The following is a 26,290-nucleotide window of genomic DNA, read 5'->3' as shown; positions in this document are numbered from 1 at the left end:
AACTAGTACAAAGAAAGTGCCTTAAACCCTCGGCCATCTATAGCATGAATAACATTATCGTAGTTATAATGAGCTGTTAGCCGTCCGCCAAAATTATGACGCTTAGGTATGTTTCCGTACGTGTCGAAAACTCGGGCCTCGGTTGAGGCTTAGCTGACCGACCTTATATTGAAACTACATCACATCTTTAAATTTTTTTTGTTTTAATTTCTTAAGCTCGTGAACATCTAGCAGGAAAAATGAATTCATGATTATTATTTGGCAGCTAACGCTCTAAAATTTTAAATTTCATGCTAATCATTCAAGAATTGAGGATTCAGTTAGTCATATATTTAAAAAAAAGTATTTCAAAGCGTATCTTTGAAAACCTTATTTACTAGTATTCAAGGACATTTAGCAAGCAACTTTTATGTATACTTCAGTAAGCTATATGCCCCTTACTAAATTTGTGAAATATGTGTTCCCAAAGACGATGCCCCATGGTGGGGCTTAATTGAAGATTTAAAGCCCCCCCCCCCCCACCCAAATAATTAATAGGACAGATTTTCTCAAACCTATGCGATCAAACTCCTACGTTTCTGTTGTCTTCTAAACTTGAATTCCTATATCTGCTCCTGCATGACTGGCTATGCATGTTTCTATCGTATCGCGCTTAGCCAGTCTATTTACAAATCGCATATTCAATCGAGATCGACATTCATATTTTTTCTCCAAAAGTGAAAGTAAGTTTTGCGTAGAAAAAAATCATTTAAAATGGGTATCTGTTTACCGTGTTTAGGAGGACAGGCTGATGATTATGACCAACCAAGTCCGGTAAGTTTTGAATGTAAAAATAATTTAAGCCAACGGTTTACTTTAAATTCATTGCAGCTTGATATTTAACGCATAAAGTAAATAAACATTGGACTGTCTGTTGGATATGAGGAGTAACCTTACACATTTTTTTACGAAATTGTTACTTTCCCTCCGTTAAAACTTAAAAATGGAGTACTTATCAATGGCAATTACAAACTCTGATTTTATACTTATGCATTGAACCAGGGACCTGTATACTCTTTAGTATATAGGTCCCTTATCGAACAAACAATTTGAATGCTTGGAGGCATAGAAAAGTAAGGATCTTTTAATTAGAAATGGATCCATTATCAGGATTATGAATTATGACTTCAGTCAAAAAGTCAGTGGTCACAAATCAATGTCTTTTTAAAGCCTAAGAACTTTTAGAACTTGGTTTGAATTTATAAGAAGAGTAGAAATTAAGTTTAAAAAAATTATGTTTCCCAGTCTTCAAAGTGTGACTTTTTGTACGTCTTCAAATTTGGAAAAAGAAAGTTAAAAGTTATATTGAATAGCAATCAAGAAATTGTGTCATACCTCAAAATCTCTCTGTATAGAAATTTTACAGTATGAAGGATTTTTCAAAATGAAACATTCCAGAGTGCTAGTTTAAGAAAGAAATGTTTACTGTCAGAAATAGAGATATACACACTGACACTAAATGAATTGTCAAGTGAATCACATATAATATAATGTTATGTTCCATGTGATGGCAAGTGAACTACAGTAAAACTCGGTTATAACGAAGTCTTTGGGACATGTGAAATTACTTCACTATATCCGTAATTCGTTATATCCGTATAAGGAATTCGTAAAATTTATATTGCAGAGGATCCAAGAAAACTTCGCTATATCCGTGAATTTTGCAATATCCATGTTCGTACTAAACGAGTTCTACTGTAGTTGCATATCACTGGCTAATTTTTTGTTTGCTGTCATAAATGATTTGTGACATCTATCTCTAATTTTATCTACTTTTGATCATAAGTAGCATTGCTGAAATTTTATTTCCTCATACATACAAGAGTTTAAAATTTTTGTTGTTAAAATAATAGGAAACCAGAAGAAGACAGATGGCAGAAGCAGCAGAAAAAAGAAAGAGAGAGGATGAAGGGAGGGGTGTAAAAGACCCAGAGGCTTTAAAACGTAAACAGCAGAAAAGGGAGGAGATAGAGAAGAAGGCAGAGCAGTCAGGAGGAGGGGAGGGGGGATTACGGGTAATGATTGTTCATTCTGTTGCATTAATACTTCAAAAAAATTTTTATAAGGAATCGTTGACATATAAACTGTCGTTGTTTAAATTTTCCACCAAATCCATAAAAAACGAAGTGAAAAGTGGATTTTATTTTGCATATTTGACCCATTTTCACCAAATTGGGCTCTGATATTCACTGATATAATTAAACAATAAAATGCATATGCTTTCTTTGGTTGTTAGTACGGGAATTAATGTCCCAGCTGTTGCAGAAAAACTACATAAATTTTTTCTGCAATAGCTGTGACGTCAATTTCCATATGAACAATCATAGAAGAACATTTTATTGTATCTGTAGAAAAACCATTTAAAGTAAAATTAAATATGATATATATTGTAATATAGATGTGTATGTCATTGTATGCTCAAGAAATCTATGCAGATGGCTTGCTTAGTGCCGTTTACGGACTGATAAACGGCAATGGTTTTCATAAGAGATAAAGGAAATAATATTCAGTGGATGTAAATATTTATTCACATAATATGTTTTAGAAAAACACTTAACTTGACTTATGTATTTTGCAGTGGCAAGTAAGCTAAGAGAAAAAAAGTTCTAAGTGGAGGCAGCATTCTCAGCAGAATTTGTGATTGGAAGAAAAAAATGAAATTGACAAATGTGGACTTTTTATACCTATAGTCAGTCTGTCATATGATGTCGGGTTGAAAAGGAACAAAATCTTGAGTATTTCAAAAAGAAACCTTCTCACATGTGTCTTGACTTAATGTCAAGGAAAATGTTTGCTTGTATATGTGCTTTATTTATACATAAACCAAGTATGTTTAGGAAATATTGATAAATAATATACATATGTTATGGATTTTCATGTGTTTGACATATTTTATGTATTAAGTTTTTTGTTATTTTAATTTTATATGTAAAATAATTAAAATATTTTTAATTTTAAAATATTTTGTTATGTGAGTAACTGTTTTAAAATATTAAATTCTAAAGATCCTTTTCAAAATATTTAGCAATATTTTTTCAATCCTTTAGTTGAAAGAGGGTCATATAAAAGTTCTTTGAGAAATATTCAAGTTTAGGGATTTACACATTTCATGCAGCCAAAGATACTGAATAACAATATAACGCAACAATGTCCAATACACAAAAATATTTTAGATAAATGGAACATTTCATTCAGACTCTACTTAACAGTCAATATTCCTTTCTTTTTTTCTGCTTTTTGAGAGTATAAATGGTATAAATACTAAATTACATCTATAATCAAGGTTTCTTTTTCAAGGGGAATAAAAATGAAGTGTGCTTTATTAATTATTAGCTATTTTATTTTCTGTTTCATATCATTACATCAGCAAATACAATTTATCATTGAGTCAAATGCTGACTGACGTTTTTCATACTAACTGTTAGGCCATTATTTACACACTGAATTGTCAGCGGATTTTTCCATTATTTCCCGATCATGACAAGGAGCACACGGCGAGTGTGACCGGTCGGCAGGGGATGCTCACTCCTCCATGGCACCTGATCCCACCTCTGATGTTTGGAGGTCCGTGTTTGCTCTGCTCCTATTTTGTATTGATTAATGGACTTTTGAGCTTGAATACTGTTCGTTATCTCCATATATTTCATCATACTACATGTACTAGGTAAACATCTTATGATAATATCAAGACGCATTTGTTGTGCAGTTACGTGGTTTGTTTGTTTTGTTCGTTGTTTAAGGTCCCTCTCGAGAATTTTTCAATCATTTGGAGACTCCACCACTTGCCTGTGAAGAACTGCAAATTTTTACCTATACTCGGCACTCAGAGCTATTGAGCAGGGAGGGATCTTTTTTTTCGTGCCAGCATTTACTGCGACAGGGGAACTCGGTTTATATAGTCTCATCCGAAAGACCGGTCTCCACATCCCACAGTGGGATTCGAAACTGTGACGTAAGGATTAACTCCTTACTCCGCGACTCTAGAGCAGACACTCTACCACTGCGCACGTTGGCGACGTAGTGATGCGGTAAAGATTTTTAATAAAATTCTTTGTTGTTGTTGTTGTTGTTAATCTTTTCAATCAACTTTAGTTTGTTGCATACACGGGCAAAGAGGACTGAGTTTTACTTAATATTTTTTTCAAATAGACTCAACAATGAAAAACATTTTTAAATGATTTACAAGTTCAATTAGAGTTAAATTGCCATGTACACATGTTAAAGTTATATGTTAAGGTGATCTGTATAAATTCAAATTTATTAATTTAACGTAAAGATATGTGAAATCTTTTTGGGGGGAATTAGGGAATGTATTACAATACCTTTATAAACAAGTTCTGTTTCATTCGGTGGGAAATCATATCTTCCCCATCGTGTATATACTGCACCTGAACTTTTTGATTTTGACTCACCTGTGAGTAAAATAAAATGAATCGATCGGAAATGATCAGTAATAAGTTTAACCAAAGTCTCTGATGAGACAGTAGCGTTATAGGTTTACAATTAAATGTTCCTTTTGGACTTTTTATTAAGCATTTCTTTTGAGTTTTAGCTTAATACAATTATTTAGTTTTGTGACTTTCTTAATTTCCACCATTTTTTTTTTCAAACGAGACCAAAACCATAGGAGGGGTAGAATTTTGAAAGGAAAAAAACCCAGACAATTTCATTATAGTAATCATAGCAAAAATTTTGATATAAAATCAATTACGGAAAAAATTATTACTTTGATGTAATCTAAGTTTTGTTAGAAACCATAATCATACAGGGAAAGACATTTTGAAAGAATCAATTTGATTATAGCATAGCAACACTTTTCAGAATACCTTAATTAGTATAGATAATCTCCAGCTGTGTAAGATTGCATTGAAAGAGCCAAAAAACTGAGGAGGAGATATATTTTGAAAAATCACACAATGGAAACACCTTTTAACAATTAAAAACATTGAATATTGCGTTGTATTATTACGCACTGGCTTCCCTCATCGGGTACTTAAAGAAACTGAATCTCAATTCAACACCTAGGTGCCGATATATTTGAAAACGATTCGTAAATTATATTTAAGAAATAAATAAGTTTAAAAACTTCAATGGGAATTGAAGTGGGTCGGTCACGTGATCAAATCCTGTGAAGGCCGAAGGCCTTCTCAGAAGATTTGATCACGTATCGACCCACTTCAATTCCCATTGAAGTTTTTAAACTTGTTATTTATTACTTATATATACATTTGAGACGGACAATAGAATGTAATCGAATATAAATATTGCACTAACTGTACGTCGTAGATTTTGACAAATTGCGCAAGGTGTAAATCGGCTTGAAAAGCGGTTACGCTTCAAATTCATCTGGCAAAGGATTCTGTTTTGAAGGGAATATTCTGTGAAAGGCTACTTGTGATCAATTATAGTGAGTATATTGGTGTCTGGGAATTTTTGTATTCATGACAACCCATATTCGATGTTAAAAAACACAAGAAACATGTCCGATGTTTGATAATAAAAAGTTGGAGGAATTTCGGTCGGAAAGGAATGGATGGAGACACCTGTCCGGACCAGATAACTTGAAATCAAGTACAAAATTTGATCCAAAACATAAAATGTACGATTTCAGTAAGGCATATATTTATTAATTTATGATGTTGACATGGAGACACTGGCGACAGCTTACATTGTTAAGACAACGTCACAACGATCTCGATGATGGAGGTGTGCCTACCGAACTTCCAAAGTGCCGTGTTTGTCAGCTGTTTGTGGCGTGATTGCATTACATTGATATTTTTCAACAGATTTTCAAATTTATTGTGAGTAAAGTTTAATGAAAAAAATTATAGCATTCAGAGGTCTGCGAGATAAATAAGGGTAAACGTTGAGACTATGCAGCTCAGACATGGAACTTATAACATGTAGTTTTCTATTCTCTATGTAAAACCGATCAAAAACTGTATTAAATACTCGTTTACATTGTAAATAAAATGATTATTATTTTACTTGCGTATTTTGTACATTTTTATGCATGAAAAACATGCTATGTTGCTTAGTGGAGTAAGTCTTTTTATGTAGATATTACTGCGCTGTGTGATTAGGTCACGTAATGACCTATGACCTTCGAAAAACTTCATACAGGTATGAAGATATTTGCTCTCTGCATGTTTATATAATAGAGAGATACCACAAATGTATATATATATATATATATATATATATATATATATATATATATATATATATATATATATATATATATATATATATATATATATATATATATATATATATATAAATCTATTTAGGACGTATCAAAAGATATTTTTGAATCCGAAGTAACGAGTTGTCTTATTTGTTAAAACAAATTTAATTTGAGATAACTTTTTAATTCGTTAACAGATTTTATTTGTTTAATTCTTAAAGTTAATATAATGAACTAAATTCGTTTAATTAAATTATTTACAGCTTATTGTAAAATTATTTATGAATGCCAAGGTGATCGATCTCATAAAAATCTATAGTCAATATGATTTTTTATGAGCAGGGCATAAAACACAGACCCTCGGAAATTTCAGAGGTGGGATCAGGTGCCTAGGAGGAGTAAGCATCCCCTGTTGACCGGTCACACCCGCCGTGAGTCCTATGTATAGATCAAGTGAACGGAACATCCCATAGTCCAATTCGTGTGTTTATAAAACAAAGGTCTAGCAATTGGTATGAAACACGTCAGCCAATATATGAATCTTACACAATGAATTGACAATTCTTTCAAACTTTGGTTATAACAAATTAAAGAAGAATTCGTTTTAATGAATTTAGTTCAATTAAGTTAATTTTAGATTTCTTTTAAACTAATTTAATCTGTTATAATATTTTTATTTCAAATTAAATCGGTATAATAAATTCAACAAATGACAAGGTATGGTAACAGCAGAATTTGGCCTCTTATTTGACAATAAAATCAAAACACAGTTAAAATTGTATAATTGCCAGTTGAGAACTTTATATGATACTTGTTTTAAATCCAGCATTTAATTTGATTCATACACAAAGGCCACAAAAGGGTGCCAAAGTAAGACATTTTACTGACTTTTCTCAATTCTGGTTGAATTACGTCAGCTTTTTATACATGCACCTGATACTAGTGCATAAAATATATATTCTGGTATACTCTTTCTATATTGTTCTTTGTTATAATAGATTAAATTCGTTATAACGAATTAGAAAAATGAAAAAAACGAATTAAAATCATTTTAACAAATTTGAATATTCGTTATGTCGAATTTTCATATTTTTTGATAGGTTCTAAATGGGCTTCCGTACATTTACCATTTTATAGGGAAAAATTGTTCATGCTTACCTGAATTGTCTTTCAAACTAGATTTTAAGGACCCCATTTCTTTTGCTTGACTCTCCACAGCTGACTTCAAATCCTTTAGCTGTTGTCGATATTCCAGGCTGTCTTGAAATTCTTTTTGAGCTTCCAGTATTTGGTATAATGCATATTTAGCAACGGAAGAAAACTTATTCAATTTCCTGATTAGTAGTGATATATCAGTTTCTTTACAGACACAAGAGGTCAGCAAAATACACACTGCTAAAACTGCATGAATCAAAACAAGCCCCATGATGTAAAAAGAATAACGAAAATGTTTTCGTTTGTTTGGTATCTGAAATATTGTAAAAGAACAGTTTTATAGTGTAAAACAAATGAAACAAGTGTTGTATAAATTTCAGATTTACATTTGCTACACGTTGTGGAAAAGATTCAGTCAATAGTCGTTATGTCAGACTGTGAAGTTAAACACGACTGTCGTTATGTCAGACTGTGACGATAAACACGACTGTCGTTATGTCAGACTGTGAAGTTAAACACGACTGTCGTTATCTCAGACTGTGACGATAAACACGACTGTCGTTATGTCAGACTGTGAAGTTAAACACAACTGTCGTTATGTCAGACTGTGAAGTTAAACACAACTGTGAAGTTAAACACGACTGTCGTTATGTCAGACTGTGAAGTTAAACACGACTGTCGTTATCTCAGACTGTGAAGTTAAACACGACTGTGAAGTTAAACACGACTGTCGTTATCTCAGACTGTGAAGTTAAACACAACTGTGAAGTTAAACACGACTGTCGTTATCTCAGACTGTGACGATAAACACGACTGTCGTTATGTCAGACTGTGAAGTTAAACACAACTGTCGTTATGTCAGACTGTGAAGTTAAACACAACTGTGAAGTTAAACACAACTGTCGTTATGTCAGACTGTGAAGTTAAACACGACTGTCGTTATGTCAGACTGTGAAGTTAAACACAACTGTGAAGTTAAACACGACTGTCGTTATGTCAGACTGTGAAGTTAAACACGACTGTGAAGTTAAACACGACTGTCGTTATGTCAGACTGTGAAGATAAACACGACTGTCGTTATGTCAGACTGTGAAGATAAACACGACTGTCGTTATGTCAGACTGTGAAGTTAAACACAACTGTGAAGTTAAACACGACTGTCGTTATGTCAGACTGTGAAGTTAAACACGACTGTCGTTATGTCAGACTGAGAAGTTAAACACGACTGTCGTTATCTCAGACTGTGACGATAAACACGACTGTCGTTATGTCAGACTGTGAAGTTAAACACAACTGTGAAGTTAAACACGACTGTCGTTATGTCAGACTGTGAAGTTAAACACGACTGTCGTTATGTCAGACTGTGAAGTTAAGCACAACTGTGAAGTTAAACACGACTGTCGTTATGTCAGACTGTGAAGATAAACACGACTGTCGTTACGTCAGACTGTGAAGTTAAACACGACTGTCGTTATGTCAGACTGTGAAGTTAAACACGACTGTGAGTTAAACACGACTGTCGTTATCTCAGACTGTGAAGTTAAACACAACTGTCGTTATGTCAGACTGTGAAGTTAAACACAACTGTGAAGTTAAACACGACTGTCGTTATCTCAGACTGTAAATTTAAACACGACTGTCGTTACGTCAGACTGTGAAGTTAAACACAACTGTGAGTTAAACACGACTGTCGTTATCTCAGACTGTGAAGTTAAACACGACTGTTGTTATCTCAGACTGTAAATTTAAACACGACTGTCGTTATGTCAGACTGTGAAGTTAAACACGACTGTCGTTATGTCAGACTGTGAAGTTAAACACAACTGTGAAGTTAAACACGACTGTCGTTATCTCAGACTGTAAATTTAAACACGACTGTCGTTATGTCAGACTGTGAAGTTAAACACAACCGTGAAGTTAAACACGACTGTCGTTATCTCAGACTGTAAATTTAAACACGACTGTCGTTATCAGACTGTGAAGTTAAACACAACTGTCGTTATGTCAGACTGTGAAGTTAAACATGACTGTGAGTTAAACACGACTGTCGTTATGTCAGACTGTGAAGTTAAACACAACTGTCGTTATGTCAGACTGTGAAGTTAAACACGACTGTCGTTATCTCAGACTGTGACGATAAACACGACTGTAAATACCTATACGTGATATCTCTCAATTATTGATAAAAACAAACTGTAACACCTTTTGTATATCCGGTTACCTAAAAAAATATTATTTGTTGATACTCAGTTATAATAAAAAAATGTCACTTTTTAAAGCATACCAATGGCTTGCACATTTTGCTCGTAAAACACTTTCTTTGTTGTTTGAAGATTTGTTGTTGTTGTTGTTGTTGTTGATTTGCAAGATGTACATTGTCATGAGTAACAGTTTATAAGGAATCTTTCTTTCGCTCTGTATCAATTATGGTTAGGCTTAAACGAAAGTCATATAATTCTGTTTTCAAATGAAAGTCTTGAAATGTAGAGAACTGAAGATTCCACAGTTTACTTCTTTTAGCCATGTAATTATTCACAACATTTAATTTTACCCTTTGTAGTATGCAGAATCTAAATCAATGTTTCCTTATTGGGAAATGATTATATGGGGCCCGATAAACCCATATTGTTAACTGTAGAGGTATCCTGACAACAAAAAGATCTAAATCTTGGCGTAATAAGTAAACAGAACAAATCTTTCATTTCCCTTTTGGTTGCTTTGAGTAAATAAAAATTCTCGATTTATCGTGGATGATGATTGCAGATAACATGCAAAAATACTACATCATTTTTGATATTTTTTAGCATTAATCTTTGTTGATAGTATGGGTACATTTTATTATTCAGTTGCATTAATCCAAAACTAAAGGTTAACCTAAATTAGATAGGAGAGCGTTTGAATGTATGTTTCAGAAAACTTCAACCGATGAAAAATGGCATTGCTGAGTGTTGGAAAGTCCAGCATTGAAGGTAACTGTAATGATTTTTGTTTGCATTACTTTTGTTTAGAATGACTTTAAGTATTCATTGTAAAAATGTAAAAATATGTCTGCTCACAATATAATGCTCAAAGATGTTTCATAGGAATATATGGATTTAGTTATCTGAGACAAAGATTCTGTTTGAAAACTTAATGAAATTTTATAGGCGTATTTTCTTCAGTTATGCATGTACATGTATTAATTAATGTAAGATGTGAACAAAAACGATACAAGTGAATGAGTTACTGACTTTAATTGTTGCCAATAAGCATTCTCAAAATGATCTTTTCTTTAAATACAAATACATGTATTCTGACTGTTAAATGTCTCTTTCATCCACTTTCGTTCCTTTGCAGCGTTTCTTGTACTTCTACTTTTCGGAGGGTGTCTATTCATACCTTCTGATCCAGGTAAATGTTATACCTGGCATATGTTTCCACGTGGACGATTGCATGGAACTGTAATGCGAAGAACAGAAGATATAGGACCCTTTACATGCATCAGGGAGTGTCTTGTTAGAAAAAGATGTAAATCAATCAACTTTGAACAAACATTAAAAGTTTGTGAAATTAATTATGAAGCAACATACATGGGCAATCCACTTATAAAGGGAGGTCTCTTTTGGTGGTACTTGGAAAAAAATGAAATGCGCCAACTAGTGAGTTTCAAGATTTTTTTCGTTTTTCCTTTTTGGCTCACACACCTACTTTTTCTAAACTAGATTTTCAAATTGATGATCTAATTATAATTCAAGATAAAACAAAACAAGACTGTGCGTTTTATTTACAGTTAGATGTATCCCCTTGTAATGATACAGTTTGTGGAGACAATGGAAGATGCGAAGTATTGGCAAACAATTCAGTTTTTTGCAGTATAACAGGTATTACCATCGCAACATTTGTTCTATGGCAACCGTTTTTATCACTATAATTTATGGCGATTTTCTTTACTTAAATATTTTGATCGGATCAAGTTTTAATGCATCATTGAAAACTAAAACCTGAACCCTGTAGGAAGAAAATAATTTGGCAGCGAAAGATTTAAACAAAGGCGAACCTTAAGCATACATTCTATTAAATTTTAAATGTATTGTAAAACCAGCAAAAGAGCTCGCTAATTATATGCCACTACAATGGACAGGCTAAAAGTTACAGTGCTCACTGCTTACAGTGAATCTGTTGTGATTTTGAATGAAATTTATCAAATTACATGTATATCTTTAAACATAATCGAAACGTGTAACCAACAATATTTGTTTTAATTTGCAGAGTGCAGTCCACTAGTAGGAAAAGAATTTCAGTTGATAAATCAGTCGAAAAGCGTCATGATGACAGGGAGTCTAATTCAGTACAAGTGCACCAACAATGCTGCTGTCCATATTGAACGTCGTTGTCAGCAAACAGGGATATGGAAAGAGTTAGGTAACTCACCAAATGAATGTGGTAAGTACACGCGTGCGCAAGTGTATGTGAAGGTGTGTGTGTATTGTTATACATGCACAATGATTGATCTTATTTTCATTTTAGGTGATCAGTCAGATTTACAAGATTTACCGGATTGGTAAAAGAATTCAACACACTATAAAATACATGATTTGATGACAGCTGTCATTCCAGTGTATTTATCGACATTCTACAAGTTCAACTAATTGATTATTAAACAATTGTTCCTGTTGTCAGACCAACGCCTTACTTACACAACTATGAATCATTAAATAGCCAACCTGCAGATTATCTCTACTCCCAACCAACGAAATGGCATCACCATATTCATCGTCTATCAAAGGCCTTTTTTAAATAAGTGAATAATACGGGCTCTTTACTAAAACGTAAATCTGTACATAATGCATTCGATAGAATTTATATGGACAAAGATTTGAACACACTAGAATCTTCAATACATTGAGATTCTTGCAGTATATTTTATTGCGGTATCCCTGGTCCCTGTAGAAGATGTGTTACTATATACCTTCTCCTCCTTATTTATGAGGTGAATAAAACTAAATCCTCTTTGTATATTTTTTTCGTTTTAAATCGATAGTGATTAGTCTTTTGAGTGAGACAGTGTTTGTAAATTTTGATATAGACATCATTTAACATGTTTTAATGCCAAAATTCCTTCGTAAGTGTTTTCTTGGAAAAAACTGAAACATTCTATCGAAGATCCGACCGCCATCATGCTAAAAATATCCAGAGACAATGTATATTCTTTGAAATGTATTTTTTTTTAACAGATTTCTATGTTGATTTGTATGTATGTAATTAAATTGCATGTGAGTTTTACAGATCGACAGCGAAAAAAATATTTCTTCCTTTGTGGCTGTTGTAGTTTGTTGGGTTGTTTGTTCGAAATATACATCAAAAAGAGGTTCCTAGTTAAACACCCATACACACACACACACACAGAGAGAGAGAGAGAGAGAGAGAGAGAGATGGTATGAATGAACCAATAAAAATACTGTTTCTTTTCTTACTTTTCACAGAATGAGCAATTGTTCATAAAATATTGACGTTTGCATGCCTTTTACACATATGCATGTTAATATTGTTTTCCTGTTTCATAAGAACAGAGCTGAAAGCTGAAAAACACTTTATATTACTATTTGTTCAATGTTCTTGCTTTTACCATTCAAATATTCATTTTCATTTTAAACTTCCAAAATTAAATGATAAATTTACTTTTGTTTGAATATTTTTTATTCAATTGAATTTGCCTTTTTATTAAGACCTAATATGAAAAAATTGTTTTAACCTACATTAAACTCGAAAGAAATAAACGTTGAAAAAATGTTAAAAAATCCAGCTATAATTCAGGTCTCCATACAATTTATTGAAAGTCCTAGAGGCACCTGACTTTTGAATTATTGTGCTATAAAATTGGAAGTAAATTTTTCGCAGACAATTTTCTACTTATTCATTCAATAAGTGTTTTCATAATTATTTTAATTTCCAATAACTATTTTTAATGCTAGTATTAAGAGAAACGATAAACAGGTAAAAATTTCTTGATTAAAAAAAGTTAACACCATGCTGAAAAAAAGGTTTGCTTGACAATAGGTCCAGGAGAACATTTTAGGTGTTTTATATCTTGATGGTTAAAGTAAATATTTTCTACATTGTATGATCATTAAATTTTGTTTATTGGTTTAGCAATAATCAAAATATTAGATTACGTATAAACAGTCTCATACACAATACGATTCAAACACCCGTTAGTCTACTTAGATGTCAAATTCTTATGGAAAAGAATTCTCCTCCCCTGTGAAAATACGAAAGACGTATAAATTTTACTGCGATTTGAAGGGTCAGCATAATAGACGCCTTACAGTGATTCTGAATCTTCATTTGTCCTTGAGCTTAAATAATAACATGCATACTTACTATGCGAGTGAAATCTAAATATAGTTTTTGGACATCATCTTGTATATAGTATATTGTTTGAGGAGTAAGTAAGAACTCTGGGGCACCCGTTTCGGAGTTTATTTGCAAAATTTATTAATTTATAAGTATAGATATTCCATCTTCTACGTACTCAAATAGCAAGAATTCCATAATTAATAAGGAAAGCTGCTTGATTTACAAAAACTAATTTTGGAAGGTTCCCGCATTTGAAAAGATGGCTTCCTCTAGTAATATGTAAAGATAAGCATTTCAAGTCGTCAGTCGAGAATTTTTATCACAACAAGAAGATTTCTGGTCAGCATGTGACCTTCTTACTACGTCAACCATCAAACAATATTTTATTGACCCTCGATCTGTACACCAATGGAATTTGTTTTTGGACAATGCCCCAAGGAAAATTGTTCAAAGACAACGAAATATTAAGGAACAAAATAACTGTTGTTTACTTAAATTGGGAAAATACGCCAAAATCGAATATCAAAATAAATTATCCTTGCTTTATAAATGTTAAGAATGTTTTAATGGAGTATAAATTGAGTAATGCACTGTAGATTTCAAGATCTAAGAGCAGAACGCTCTAGCTGCTTAGAAGAGCAATGGAATTAAACTCTGCAGTGTGCAGTGTAAAGAAGTTCCTAAAATATCTTCAATCGCTCTTGGAAAACCTGTTTTCCAAACACAAAGCGAACTAGCTTCTACCTAAACCGAAACTCTGACATCAGAAGCGTTTGTGTGTTCTGTCAGTAGTAGTTTTGGGTCACTATAGAACCAAACTGAAAACAGAGACGGAAAGATCTGTAGATAAATTATTGGACAATGAATTCTTGGTTTCTTTAGCTGATTTTTATAATTTGAATCTTACCTCAAAAGACTGAGGAGAGCCATTTCCGTGGAGGTATTTTAATGTGGAAACCCACAAACACCGAAAACTAAGTGAGTAAAAAGTTGACAATGTATGCTGTAACCGAGTTGATGTAAATATATCAGAGTCTATTTCAGGATGAGCGACAAGAAATGTGCAGCAGTATTCTTGCATGAGCTACTCATTAAGCATTCCTATTAGCAACAAAGAAGCGTATCATTATAAGCATGATAAGAGAAATAACGAAAAAATCTAGTGTGTTTCAGTCTTTTTTATTAGAAAATATTTGGAAATTTTCAACAAACCGCCTGTATTATAATATCTGGTTGCATGCGATATCAATTAAAATCATTACCAAGCATACACTCAAGGACATCCATATCTATTGTTAACGTTATGAGTGTATTATCATCAACAACAAAGTCATATGTATTGAGTTAAAGTGCAAGTGCAAATAAAAAATTAGGGAACTTGAATGTCGTCGTAGTTATCAGGAAAATGAACGTAGGTGCAGCTGTATATACAGATTACCAGTAATATACTAAATGAACATTTAAATGTAGAATACACTTATAACCACACAGCTGGAATAAGTTCACTAATTTTAAAAATAGCCAAGGTTTTTCATAACTGTTGAATCATACCAGGCGGCAGATGCTCTGAATAATAAACAATGCAAACAAAAGTGCAAAGAATTCCATGTTACAGTGGACCATTTTTTGAAGTCTTGCAAATAGAAGTGTAACAGCATTATCATACTGTTGCCCTGCATATATTGTCGTTGGTGACATTATGTGCAATTCTGCACTGCACATTTTGTCGTCCAATGGCAAATACTTTTGTGGGCAATAATGTGTCCCTATATTCGCCTTATTTTTTTCTGAATAAGTGACAATGACATTGTGTGCAGCACAATTATGCACACATCTCCGCCAGCAATAATATGTGCCGTGAATTGTTGCGGATTTTGTCGTCATGTACGAGTAAATATTTTTAGAGTTATTCTTATTAAGCATTAAAATCTTTTGGCACTCATAACAACACACATTTTCAGTCGCCCGCGTGGCGCAGTGGTTAGACCGTCTGCTCTAGAGTCGCGGAGTAAGGAGTTGATCCTTACGTCGCGGGTTCGAATCCCACTGTGGGACGTGGAGACCGGTCCTTCGGATGAGACCGTATAAACCGAGGTCTCGTGTCGCAGTAGGTGCTGACAGATCCCTCACTGCTCAATGGCCGTAAGTGCCGAGTATAGGACAAAATTTGCAGCTCTCCACCAGCAAGTGGTGATGTCTCCATATGAGTGAAAAATTCCCGAGAGGGACGTTAAACAAATACAAACAAACAAACAAACAACACACATTTTCTTGAAACTTCAGATATAAGTAAGCTTTTTTTCATTTTCATTCAAACTTAAAACAATAATTATTCTGTTTGTTGCTGTCTCCGTGGCAACGCGCTTTAAAGTTGGAAATTGAGATGTTTAGCTGTTTGATTCCTCAATGTGGCTTTGTACAGGAGAAAGGAATGTAACAATTAGAAATGACAAATCAAATTCTCAAGAAACTATGAGGAATCCACGTCATATAGGCAGTAACAATGGAAACTTCTGAACAAAAGCTTGACATTCAGAAAAACACAGATTTTTGGTTCTTGTTTGTTTGTTTTTTCTCCATGCTATTACTAAATATTTGAAAGAGTATACAGATCAATAGACGCCAAACATACAAAGATTCTGAAGGGGAAAAGACACATAAATAATTTGCTTAAAATTTATCTTTGTTGCTTTGGTAAAAGGGATATATACTTTGATTTTTTGATGTTAAAAATAAAAATCATCAGCAAAATCTAATAAATGCGAAGATTATAAGAATTTATTTATTTGAAATGATTAAACATATATTTAGTTGTGTAATCTCAAATTAAAAAAAGTCTACAGGAGTCACAACGAGGATATTATTTTGATGAATGAGGTAAGGAAACATCCAGTTTTACAATGAAACATTCGTATCATTTCATCTGTTATTTTTTCCTAAAATGTGCATAACTTTGTTCAATTATCAGAATTTATCTTCACCAATACCGAAAACTGTCTAAAACTCAGATTTGAAATATTTTTTTGTGAAATATTTTCAAGTAGGCAGCTACAGTTAACCAGACACTGAATTCATTCGTCAATCAATGATAAACAGTAAAAATTAATTCAAATGTTTTTACCGTTATCATCATATAAACTGTGAATATCACAGGGCGACAATATGGGTCGCAAGGGTCTGCATACTTTGTTGCCTGAGTTTGTGCAGATATACATAGTATTTTTTCTTGGGAAAGAACATGTAAAGAGGGGCGATAAAAATTGCAGTATGATTTTGCACATAATGTCGCCCGCGACAAAATGTGCAGGGACGGCAATATGTGCCTCCACAAGGCATTACCCAAGTCTCGATTAGTCTTCATTTCTTGTAGTCAATTCATCCAGTTACCGCTTTCATAAGATATACTTTTTAACGTTATATCTGTTCTATAATGCAACATTTATTCATTAGAACACCTACAAGTAAACTCACTATCAAAAACACATTGAAAATTATGATGAAATTAAAATTTCTGACCTTGTGCCAAAAGTAAACGACTTAGAATATAAATGAAGCGTTGTTACTACTGAGGTCTTCAATATATATATATATATATATATATATATATATATATATATATATATATATATATATATATATATATATTACATACTTAGTAATAATACAGGATTTTTGCATATGCGATATGTCTAACGTCACAATAGCCGTATCAGCCCTGCAGGGCTGATATGGATCTTACGGGCTGATACAGATCAATATCACGCCCCCAGTAAATAAAGCCTTAAAAAACAGCACTTGTGACAATACACATATTCTTTTTGGTTCACATTCTCTTAATTTTAAATAACTGTTCTTTGATAAAATATTCTGCGTACATGTCAATAGTCAGTGCATGATTATTTATGGATTTGTTTTTTTTTTTCTCAAGTTAATGTGTGCTGTATATTATAACTAAGTATGTAATAAACAAAATAAAACATACCCTTTTCCACATCACATCCTGTATTATATATATATATATATATATATATATATATATATATATATATATATATATATATATATATATATATATATATATATATATATATATATATATATATATATATATATATATATACTAATGCTATAATGTCATATTTTTCTCTCTCTAATAAATCCTATCATTTAACTATAATACTCCAGCTAAAGGTATTAACAATTTATCCAAGTTGAATATCTTACATGAAATATTTCAGTAGAATTCCTTGCTAACTATCTAAAATTTCATAAACTCAGCTTTCAATCTTAGTAAATTTCACTTTGATTTATACACTTCAATCAGGAACATTTATAGAAACCTAGGGACAATAGGACGATGCAGATGTATACTCTACTTTGCACTAAGCCTTTGATTTTTGGATCTGTCAAACATCTACAGTATTTGATTAACTCTGCGTTGAACTATTTGGCTCAAAACTCTGTAATGGAAAGAAAGAAAAAAAAACATGCCTTAAGCATTAAAGCAATTTAGCTGGCTGAAAAGTATTTCTTCGGTTTCAATTTTTGGTATAGTGGAACTTCCAAAAATAAAGCTACAATATGTGAAACCTTGTCCATTCATTTCAAATACCTAAAAACTATCAAAATCAATCATAGAATTCATACAGGGTCTATCTATTAACTAAAATATGTCAACATATAAAAGAAATCATTCTATATACTAATTGATAATATCAATTACAATTTAATACATGTACATATGAGAAAAAGCATAGATTGAACTTTGCATAAACAATACATCTTTCAATAAATCTTTTTTCTGATTTATACACTTTAAACTGAGAGAGGTAAACTTTATGATTCAATTTTCAAGATGACCAAGGTAACAGACAAAACTTTGAAAATAAAAGCAGTTTGGGACTAGTCCCGATTACTGCAAAATGCAATATTTTTGCGATTCAAATTGATTATACTTGAGTGATTTTTAGGCAACTACAGTTGAGCTACTTTTATGTTTCTGTTTTATTGTCTGATAGTATTTTAAAAACTTGTAAATATTGTAACATCACTTTATACTTAACAGAAGGACTAATTTTATTTGAGTTTGCGAAAAATGGGATTTACACCAAACGTTCTCAAACTTCCAGATTTTTTTTTTTATTTCATGCTTATTATGCCATTTCTCTGAAAGAGTGTGAAAGTGTCATCATTAGAATTGACAAAACAAAGATCTGTTGATAATTGATTTCCACTCAAACGTTTGCTAAGGCCTGAGCGGCTGAAAGTCATTGATTTGCAGCAAAATAAATTTTAAGTGAATTCTTCGAATTTTTCAATGAAAAACAAATCAAATGAACAGAGAAAAAACACACAACAAATCTACTTCAATGGAGTCTTTCTTTTCAATTTCTGTTGAGTATATATGACATAAACATCACATTAGCATCTCAGATATTATATATAAACAACGAAAAAATTCTTAACAAGAGAATGTTTCTGATATGCTTTAGATCATTATTACATTCCGAATGGCGTGGAGACGTTCTTATAGCAGCTTAACAACGTGTAATACATTGTAAGACAACTATTGAAGATGGTGGTGTCATCGCTACTCTCGGTGATGTGATGTGTTTTGACTGCTCGAGTTCTCCTTCAACAATTTCAGATGTCGGGATCGTTTGCACTGATTTTAGTGTGTAGGAAGACTGGACTCAAGGAGAACGCAGCATTACGTATACTCTCCAGAATAAATCTGCTCAATTTGGGTCTGTTCAACCGTTCATCTTTTTATTTAATTATCATGCTTAGTTTTTTAAATGATATTCAGTATCAATTTTCTGATGCAACATAAACAAAAAAATCATCTAGATATAAACTTTTTTCAGATTTACTGGAGGAGATTGGATATCGCTTGCATCTTGGGGTGGAAGCTGGGAAATGCGCACAACAGTTGACCTAAACCGGAGACGTGACACCGGTAAAATTAACTCATCCCCCGTCTCTGCTATGCCTCCGATCATACGTCTACAGCACAGATGTGAGCACAACATAACTATCCCAGGTATGTTATCAAATTTTTCGAAGAAAATTGCAGATTAAATGTAAACAAGCCTCTCGGTCATATTTTCAGTGCATGTTTAAATTTTGAAGAACGCTTAATGTAATCTAAAATGTCGTCAAATATTTGAGACAATATGATAAATATTAATCAAAATACAAGTATTGTCAAAAATCTTTAATCCACATACAAATTTCAGTCTATGACAAAGATAATGACACAGTTCGATGTAGATGGGCAGAATCCTCAAAGAGTGAATGCGGAGGGGTCTGTCGTTCTTTTCCAAATTCATTTCTTGACGAGGTATCAATATCATCTACTTCAATGTAAATTTAGAGATGATTTAATAATTCTTTCACTTACAGTATGATATTATCCAGTATAAATTCTTTGCTATGCAATATTACCAATATTCAAACAATGCTCAACTTTTTTTTTTGGGGGGGGGGACCCAAAAAATGTCCAGTGTCCCTGTGTTAGGCAGTTGCTAGTTGTTTGTCATACTTAAGATCCTTTTTATCTAAGTTCTACAGTGCCACAATAATTTGGTACTCTCTCTTGTTGATGAAAATCTGATTGTCCAAACGAAGATCTATAAACCCTTAAGGGGGTTTTATTATGAAATAGTAAACATTAGGATACCAGGATTTTTAAAAAAAAAAAAAATAGCTTAAGAATTATATTACTACGAGAGACAAAACTTATTGAAAGTTTTTTTTTTATTGAGTAACATGCAAGTATACTATACTATATATAATACAAACACCCTCATGGTGAATATTCAAGTTTTTTTAATTGAGTAACATGCAAGTATACTATACTATATTTAATACAAACACCCTCATGCTGAATATTCAAGTTTTTTTTATTGAGTAACATGCAAGTATACTATACTATATATAATACAAACACCCTCATGGTGAATATTCAAGTTTTTTTTATTGAGTAACATGCAAGTATACTATACTATATTTAATACAAACACCCTCATGCTGAATATTCAAGTTTTTTTTATTGAGTAACATGCAAGTATACTATACTATATTTAATACAAACACCCTCATGCTGAATATTCAAGTTTTTTTTATTGAGTAACATGCAAGTATACTATACTATATTTAATACAAACACCCTCATGCTGAATATTCAAGTTTTTTTTATTGAGTAACATGCAAGTATACTATACTATATTTAATACAAACACCCTCATGGTGAATATTCAAGTTTTTTTTATTGAGTAACATGCAAGTATACTATACTATATTTAATACAAACACTCTCATGGTGAATATTCAAGTTTTTTTTATTGAGTAACATGCAAGTATACTATACTATATTTAATACAAACACTCTCATGGTGAATATTCAAGTTTTTTTTATTGAGTAACATGCAAGTATACTATACTATATTTAATACAAACACCCTCATGCTGAATATTCAAGTTTTTTTTATTGAGTAACATGCAAGTATACTATACTATATTTAATACAAACACCCTCATGCTGAATATTCAAGTTTTTTTTATTGAGTAACATGCAAGTATACTATACTATATTTAATACAAACACCCTCATGCTGAATATTCAAGTTTTTTTATTGAGTAACATGCAAGTATACTATACTATATTTAATACAAACACCCTCATGCTGAATATTCAAGTTTTTTTTATTGAGTAACATGCAAGTATACTATACTATATTTAATACAAACACCCTCATGCTGAATATTCAAGTTTTTTTTATTGAGTAACATGCAAGTATACTATACTATATTTAATACAAACACCCTCATGCTGAATATTCAAGTTTTTTTTATTGAGTAACATGCAAGTATACTATACTATATTTAATACAAACACCCTCATGGTGAATATTCAAGTTTTTTTTATTGAGTAACATGCAAGTATACTATACTATATTTAATACAAACACCCTCATGATGAATATTCAAGTTTTTTTAATTGAGTAACATGCAAGTATACTATACTATATTTAATACAAACACCCTCATGCTGAATATTCAAGTTTTTTTTAATTGAGTAACATGCAAGTATACTATACTATATTTAATACAAATACCCTCATGGTGAATATTCAAGTTTTTTTTATTGAGTAACATGCAAGTATACTATACTATATTTAATACAAACACCCTCATGGTGAATATTCAAGTTTTTTTAATTGAGTAACATGCAAGTATACTATACTATATTTAATACAAACACCCTCATGGTGAATATTCAAGTTTTTTTTTTATTGAGTAACATGCAAGTATACTATACTATATTTAATACAAACACCCTCATGCTGAATATTCAAGTTTTTTTTATTGAGTAACATGCAAGTATACTATACTATATTTAATACAAACACCCTCATGCTGAATATTCAAGTTTTTTTTATTGAGTAACATGCAAGTATACTATACTATATTTAATACAAACACCCTCATGCTGAATATTCAAGTTTTTTTTATTGAGTAACATGCAAGTATACTATACTATATTTAATACAAACACCCTCATGGTGAATATTCAAGTTTTTTTTATTGAGTAACATGCAAGCATACTATACTATATTTAATACAAACACCCTCATGGTGAATATTCAAGTTTTTTTTATTGAGTAACATGCAAGTATACTATACTATATTTAATACAAACACTCTCATGGTGAATATTCAAGTTTTTTTTATTGAGTAACATGCAAGTATACTATACTATATTTAATACAAACACCCTCATGCTGAATATTCAAGTTTTTTTTATTGAGTAACATGCAAGTATACTATACTATATTTAATACAAACACCCTCATGCTGAATATTCAAGTTTTTTTTTTATTGAGTAACATGCAAGTATACTATACTATATTTAATACAAACACCCTCATGCTGAATATTCAAGTTTTTTTTATTGAGTAACATGCAAGTACACTATACTACATTTAATACAAACACCCTCATGGTGAATATTCAAGTTTTTTTTATTGAGTAACATGCAAGTATACTATACTATATTTAATACAAACACCCTCATGGTGAATATTCAAGTTTTTTCATATCATTCTCGTCGCCGCGTGGCGCAATGGATAGAGCGTTTGCCCCACTGTCGCGGAGTAAAGAGTTGATCCTAACGTTGCAGGTTCGAATCTCACTGTGGGTCTTGGAGACTGGTTCTTCGGATGAGACCGTGTAAACCGAGGTCCCTTGTCGCAGTAGGTGCTGGCACGAAAAAGATCCCTCACTGCTCAATGGCCGTTAGTGCCCAATATAGGTCTAGAATTTACAGCCCTACGACGGCAAGTGGTGGCGTCTCAATATGAGTAAAAATTCTCCAAAGAGACCTTGAACAAAAAAAAGCACATCATGCACCATTGCTTCTAGAGATGCCCCAAAAGGGGGATCCACGTTTTACAGAGATATATAGAGGGAAATCATGTGTTTCTCAAGAACAGAAAATAAGAGGAATTTTTAACGAGACGCAAATTTAGCGATTTATCAAAAAAATTGGTATACATTTTTAGAGAGAAGTAATTTTAGCGATTTTATATTGTCAAAAAAGATATCTTTAATAACCTAAACGGGTTAATCTATTAGTGATATTCAATTTTGGCGATCTCAAAACCTCGCTAATAATGCTAAAATTGAATCCTCGCTAAAAATTCTGCTTAAACGGTATTGATTTTTTTTTTTTTTTTTTTTTTTTTCTGTAGCAAATATTTTTTTCAAATCATGAACATAGGTCTAGGATCGGGTAACGAAAGGATTTACATATAAATACAAATCCTGGAGAATGCACAAATCTAGACAATGTTCAAGTCATGGTTGGAAAAATTAGGACCACAGGAAGGGTCGAAGTTTCACATATAAAGATATAGGACACAGTTTTTTTTAAAATACTAGGTTAGGCTGGGGTCATGATAGGGAGTCAAACCTTTTCAGGAAAATATGGAATATATGTTGAAAAAATTAATTCATCTACAAATTTATTTGTCAGAACGATAAAGTTACCCATGTGAACTTTTGGCCATGGTCCGCTTGGCATTGAATTTTACAAACTAACTTTGCTAAATGTATATATGCCTCAATGAGTACTCCATAATAGTCAATAAAACAAACTCTGCATTTTTCTTCAGAAACGATGCGAAATTTCATACACTGCCAAAATCAAGACTGGCTGGTACGCTGTCGCCATTCAAATTGAGGACTTCAGTCCCTTAAACTCTACGCATGCACTCAGTAGTGTTTCCCTTCAGTTCCTGGTAAACGTTTTCTCTTCTGATAAACCTTGCCAAAACAAACCGAAGTTTATAATGCCAACACGGTTAGACGGTGCATGTGTCGGTATCCCAATCAATTCTACTTGGACAGAACAAATCATAGCTCGGAGTGGTGCGGATGGAGTAAAGTGAGATGACATGATATACCTTTTCCCCAGTTGAATACTGTATCCTATAGTCATTATCAAAGTAATTTATACAAGAACATCTTGCGCTTTTTTATATCGTGTAAGATTGCTCGAAATAGACATTTTTAATTCTTCATTGTAATTTGCATACATCTATTTGCATAAAGAAGCATGGCTTATTGTAAAATGTGGTACTGCAACTTTTGTAGATATACTGTAAGAGTATTAGATTAAAAACAATGTTGAATAGTATCTGTAAAATAGCGGTAATGGTCAATCTATTATTTTATCGCACCAAGATCACAATATCGAGTTGGCGCACTTTCTTGTTTGATTTCATGTTCATAGATGGCATGGTTCAATCATGGATTCAACTTAATATTATAGGGTATATGCTATAGGTAAATAATTAAATCATCTAACCCTTATACTCCATCACTTTACTAACACTGTTCGCTCAATGCTCTCAATTTGCATTGTTTTAATTGGACTTTTGAGCATGATTACAGTCAATAAAATATTTATAAATGTTGCTGTTTTTGATTAACTATCTTCTCTGAAACTCTCCATAGAATAACAGAAATCACAACCGTATCTCCACCTGGACTTACGACATCGGCCTTACACTCATATTCTAACTCAAATCGGGAATGGTATGTCGATGCTACATGGACCCCTAAACCAAGCCAGACCGGAGCAAATCCATTCTGCTACACAGCCAGCGATTCAGACAGGTTAGTGAACACTCTCCACACCAATTCAGAACTAATAGCATGTAATAGTATTAAGAACGAATCTAAGGCTCTATGCCTAGGATTAAAACATTCTTTCCTTTCTATATTATGTATAACTACGTGTGTAGCAATCCCTATCTAACTTATCCTTCTGAAATTTATTGGAAGAAATACATTGTTTTTCAGTTTGGTGTCAGAGAAAACCTGTATCAACCTTTTTGTAGGAGGTATGCCCAAAAAGTCTTTTATCAGGCAGACCTCTATGTGACCTCAAAAATTTAGGCGCCAACGGGCTCCTAATCAAAAGAATTTAGTCGCACATACAAATTTTTAGTCGCCAGGTAATTTTTTCTTAGGCACGAATTTAAAACTGATATTAGTCAATATATAGAGACATGTCCATTGTAAATTTTAAACTTCTTTTCTGCTCTTTGTAAAAAAAAAAATTGAAAATACTTATAGTTCAGTAATTTGGCCATCACCAAGTCAATTTAAAATGGTCGCAAATTTGGCGACTTATCGAAAAATTTTAGGCGCCAACCATAATTTTTAGGCGCCATGGCGACTAAATTAGTCGCCATGGCGCCTAAAAATTATAGTTAGCGCCTGTTATGTATTGTTTAGTAGACCTGATTTCCTTCAAGTATAAGTTTTGACACACTTCACATTCTTTTGCAGCTGAGCCTCCAAAAATCATATCTTATCAACCGGTAGGAGAAATACTACCCACGCAGAAGAATTTCATTATCAACTTCAATCTGCAGGTACATCTAAAACGTCTTTCAGTGAAAGTTTGATAGCAATCGAGATAATGCAACTGTGCACGTAATCAATGCAGACAATAAATACATGAATGAATCATTTGTTATGGGTTTTTTTATTGAAATAGAAAAATGTTTCGAATCCTTTATGTGTAGAAAAATATTTCATACACCCCCTTCAAAATACGTACTTAGTATATAAACTAATTAACTATATCAAGAATGCATTGATAATTTTTCAATAAAGAACACACACACGCACACACCCACACACACACACACACACACACTCACACACACACACACACACACACACACACACACACACACACATATATATATATATATATATATATATATATATATATATATATATATATATATATATATATATATATATATATATATATATATATATATATACGGGATTAAGTATTGAAGTTTACAAAACTTTCTTAAAATCTGACTAAAACTGTAGGAAAAGAGGTGTTTTGAAATATTGTTTATAGAGCTTAGACAGACATGCGGACGGAAAAACCTTATCCTAATAGAAATTACTGTCTATGACAAAATCTAAAAAAAAATTTAAAAACTATTAAAATGTATATTCTTTCAAATGCTCCCCTAA

The 26,290-nt window shown here is 32.3% G+C and overlaps 2 protein-coding genes and 1 long non-coding RNA gene across 4 annotated transcripts; all 3 read left to right on the top strand.

Moving 5' to 3' along the window:
- The first annotated feature begins 713 nt into the window (after positions 1–713).
- On the top strand, positions 714–2,910 carry LOC133185931 (small VCP/p97-interacting protein-like). Its single transcript, XM_061321220.1, has 3 exons — positions 714–813; positions 1,893–2,054; positions 2,618–2,910. The coding sequence occupies exons 1-3, from the start codon at positions 754–756 to the stop codon at positions 2,630–2,632; spliced, it is 237 nt and encodes a 78-aa protein (XP_061177204.1). The 5' UTR covers positions 714–753; the 3' UTR covers positions 2,633–2,910.
- Positions 2,911–11,155: 8,245 nt separating this feature from the next.
- Positions 11,156–12,355, top strand: LOC133185930 (uncharacterized). Its single transcript, XR_009720977.1, has 3 exons — positions 11,156–11,241; positions 11,630–11,803; positions 11,888–12,355. It is a non-coding gene; the product is annotated as an uncharacterized LOC133185930 (long non-coding RNA).
- Positions 12,356–14,408: 2,053 nt separating this feature from the next.
- Positions 14,409–25,759, top strand: LOC133185336 (uncharacterized). Of its 2 annotated transcripts, XM_061320480.1 has the most exons (8): positions 14,409–14,695; positions 19,210–19,464; positions 19,585–19,760; positions 19,957–20,060; positions 23,896–24,167; positions 24,740–24,901; positions 25,088–25,128; positions 25,580–25,759. In XM_061320480.1, the coding sequence occupies exons 3-8, from the start codon at positions 19,637–19,639 to the stop codon at positions 25,696–25,698; spliced, it is 822 nt and encodes a 273-aa protein (XP_061176464.1). In that variant the 5' UTR covers positions 14,409–14,695; positions 19,210–19,464; positions 19,585–19,636; the 3' UTR covers positions 25,699–25,759. The 2 variants fall into 2 exon arrangements, with proteins under 2 accessions (XP_061176464.1, XP_061176465.1); XM_061320481.1 differs by lacking the exon at positions 25,088–25,128 and having other exon boundaries at positions 14,424–14,695; positions 25,580–25,638.
- The last annotated feature ends 531 nt before the right edge of the window (positions 25,760–26,290 follow it).

This window comes from Saccostrea echinata, unplaced genomic scaffold (assembly GCF_033153115.1).
Source record: "Saccostrea echinata isolate AGI-Se365-2 ecotype Australia unplaced genomic scaffold, CSIRO_AGI_Sech_v1 ptg000012l, whole genome shotgun sequence".
NCBI lineage: Eukaryota > Metazoa > Mollusca > Bivalvia > Ostreida > Ostreidae > Saccostrea > Saccostrea echinata.
Note: the sequence above shows the minus strand (reverse complement) of the source record. Positions and strands in the feature narration are given on the sequence as shown.

Bases quoted from the DNA above. Each gene is read 5' to 3' on its own strand.
- LOC133185336 (XM_061320480.1), top strand. From the start codon at position 19,637: ATGCGCACAACAGTTGACCTAAACCGGAGACGTGACACCGGTAAAATT. The intron at 20,061-23,895 runs GTATCAATATCA...ATTTTTCTTCAG, and splicing joins CAAATTCATTTCTTGACGAG to AAACGATGCGAAATTTCATA. The intron at 24,902-25,087 runs GTTAGTGAACAC...ATTGTTTTTCAG, and splicing joins ACAGCCAGCGATTCAGACAG to TTTGGTGTCAGAGAAAACCT.
- LOC133185931 (XM_061321220.1), top strand. From the start codon at position 754: ATGGGTATCTGTTTACCGTGTTTAGGAGGACAGGCTGATGATTATGAC. The intron at 814-1,892 runs GTAAGTTTTGAA...TTAAAATAATAG, and splicing joins ATTATGACCAACCAAGTCCG to GAAACCAGAAGAAGACAGAT.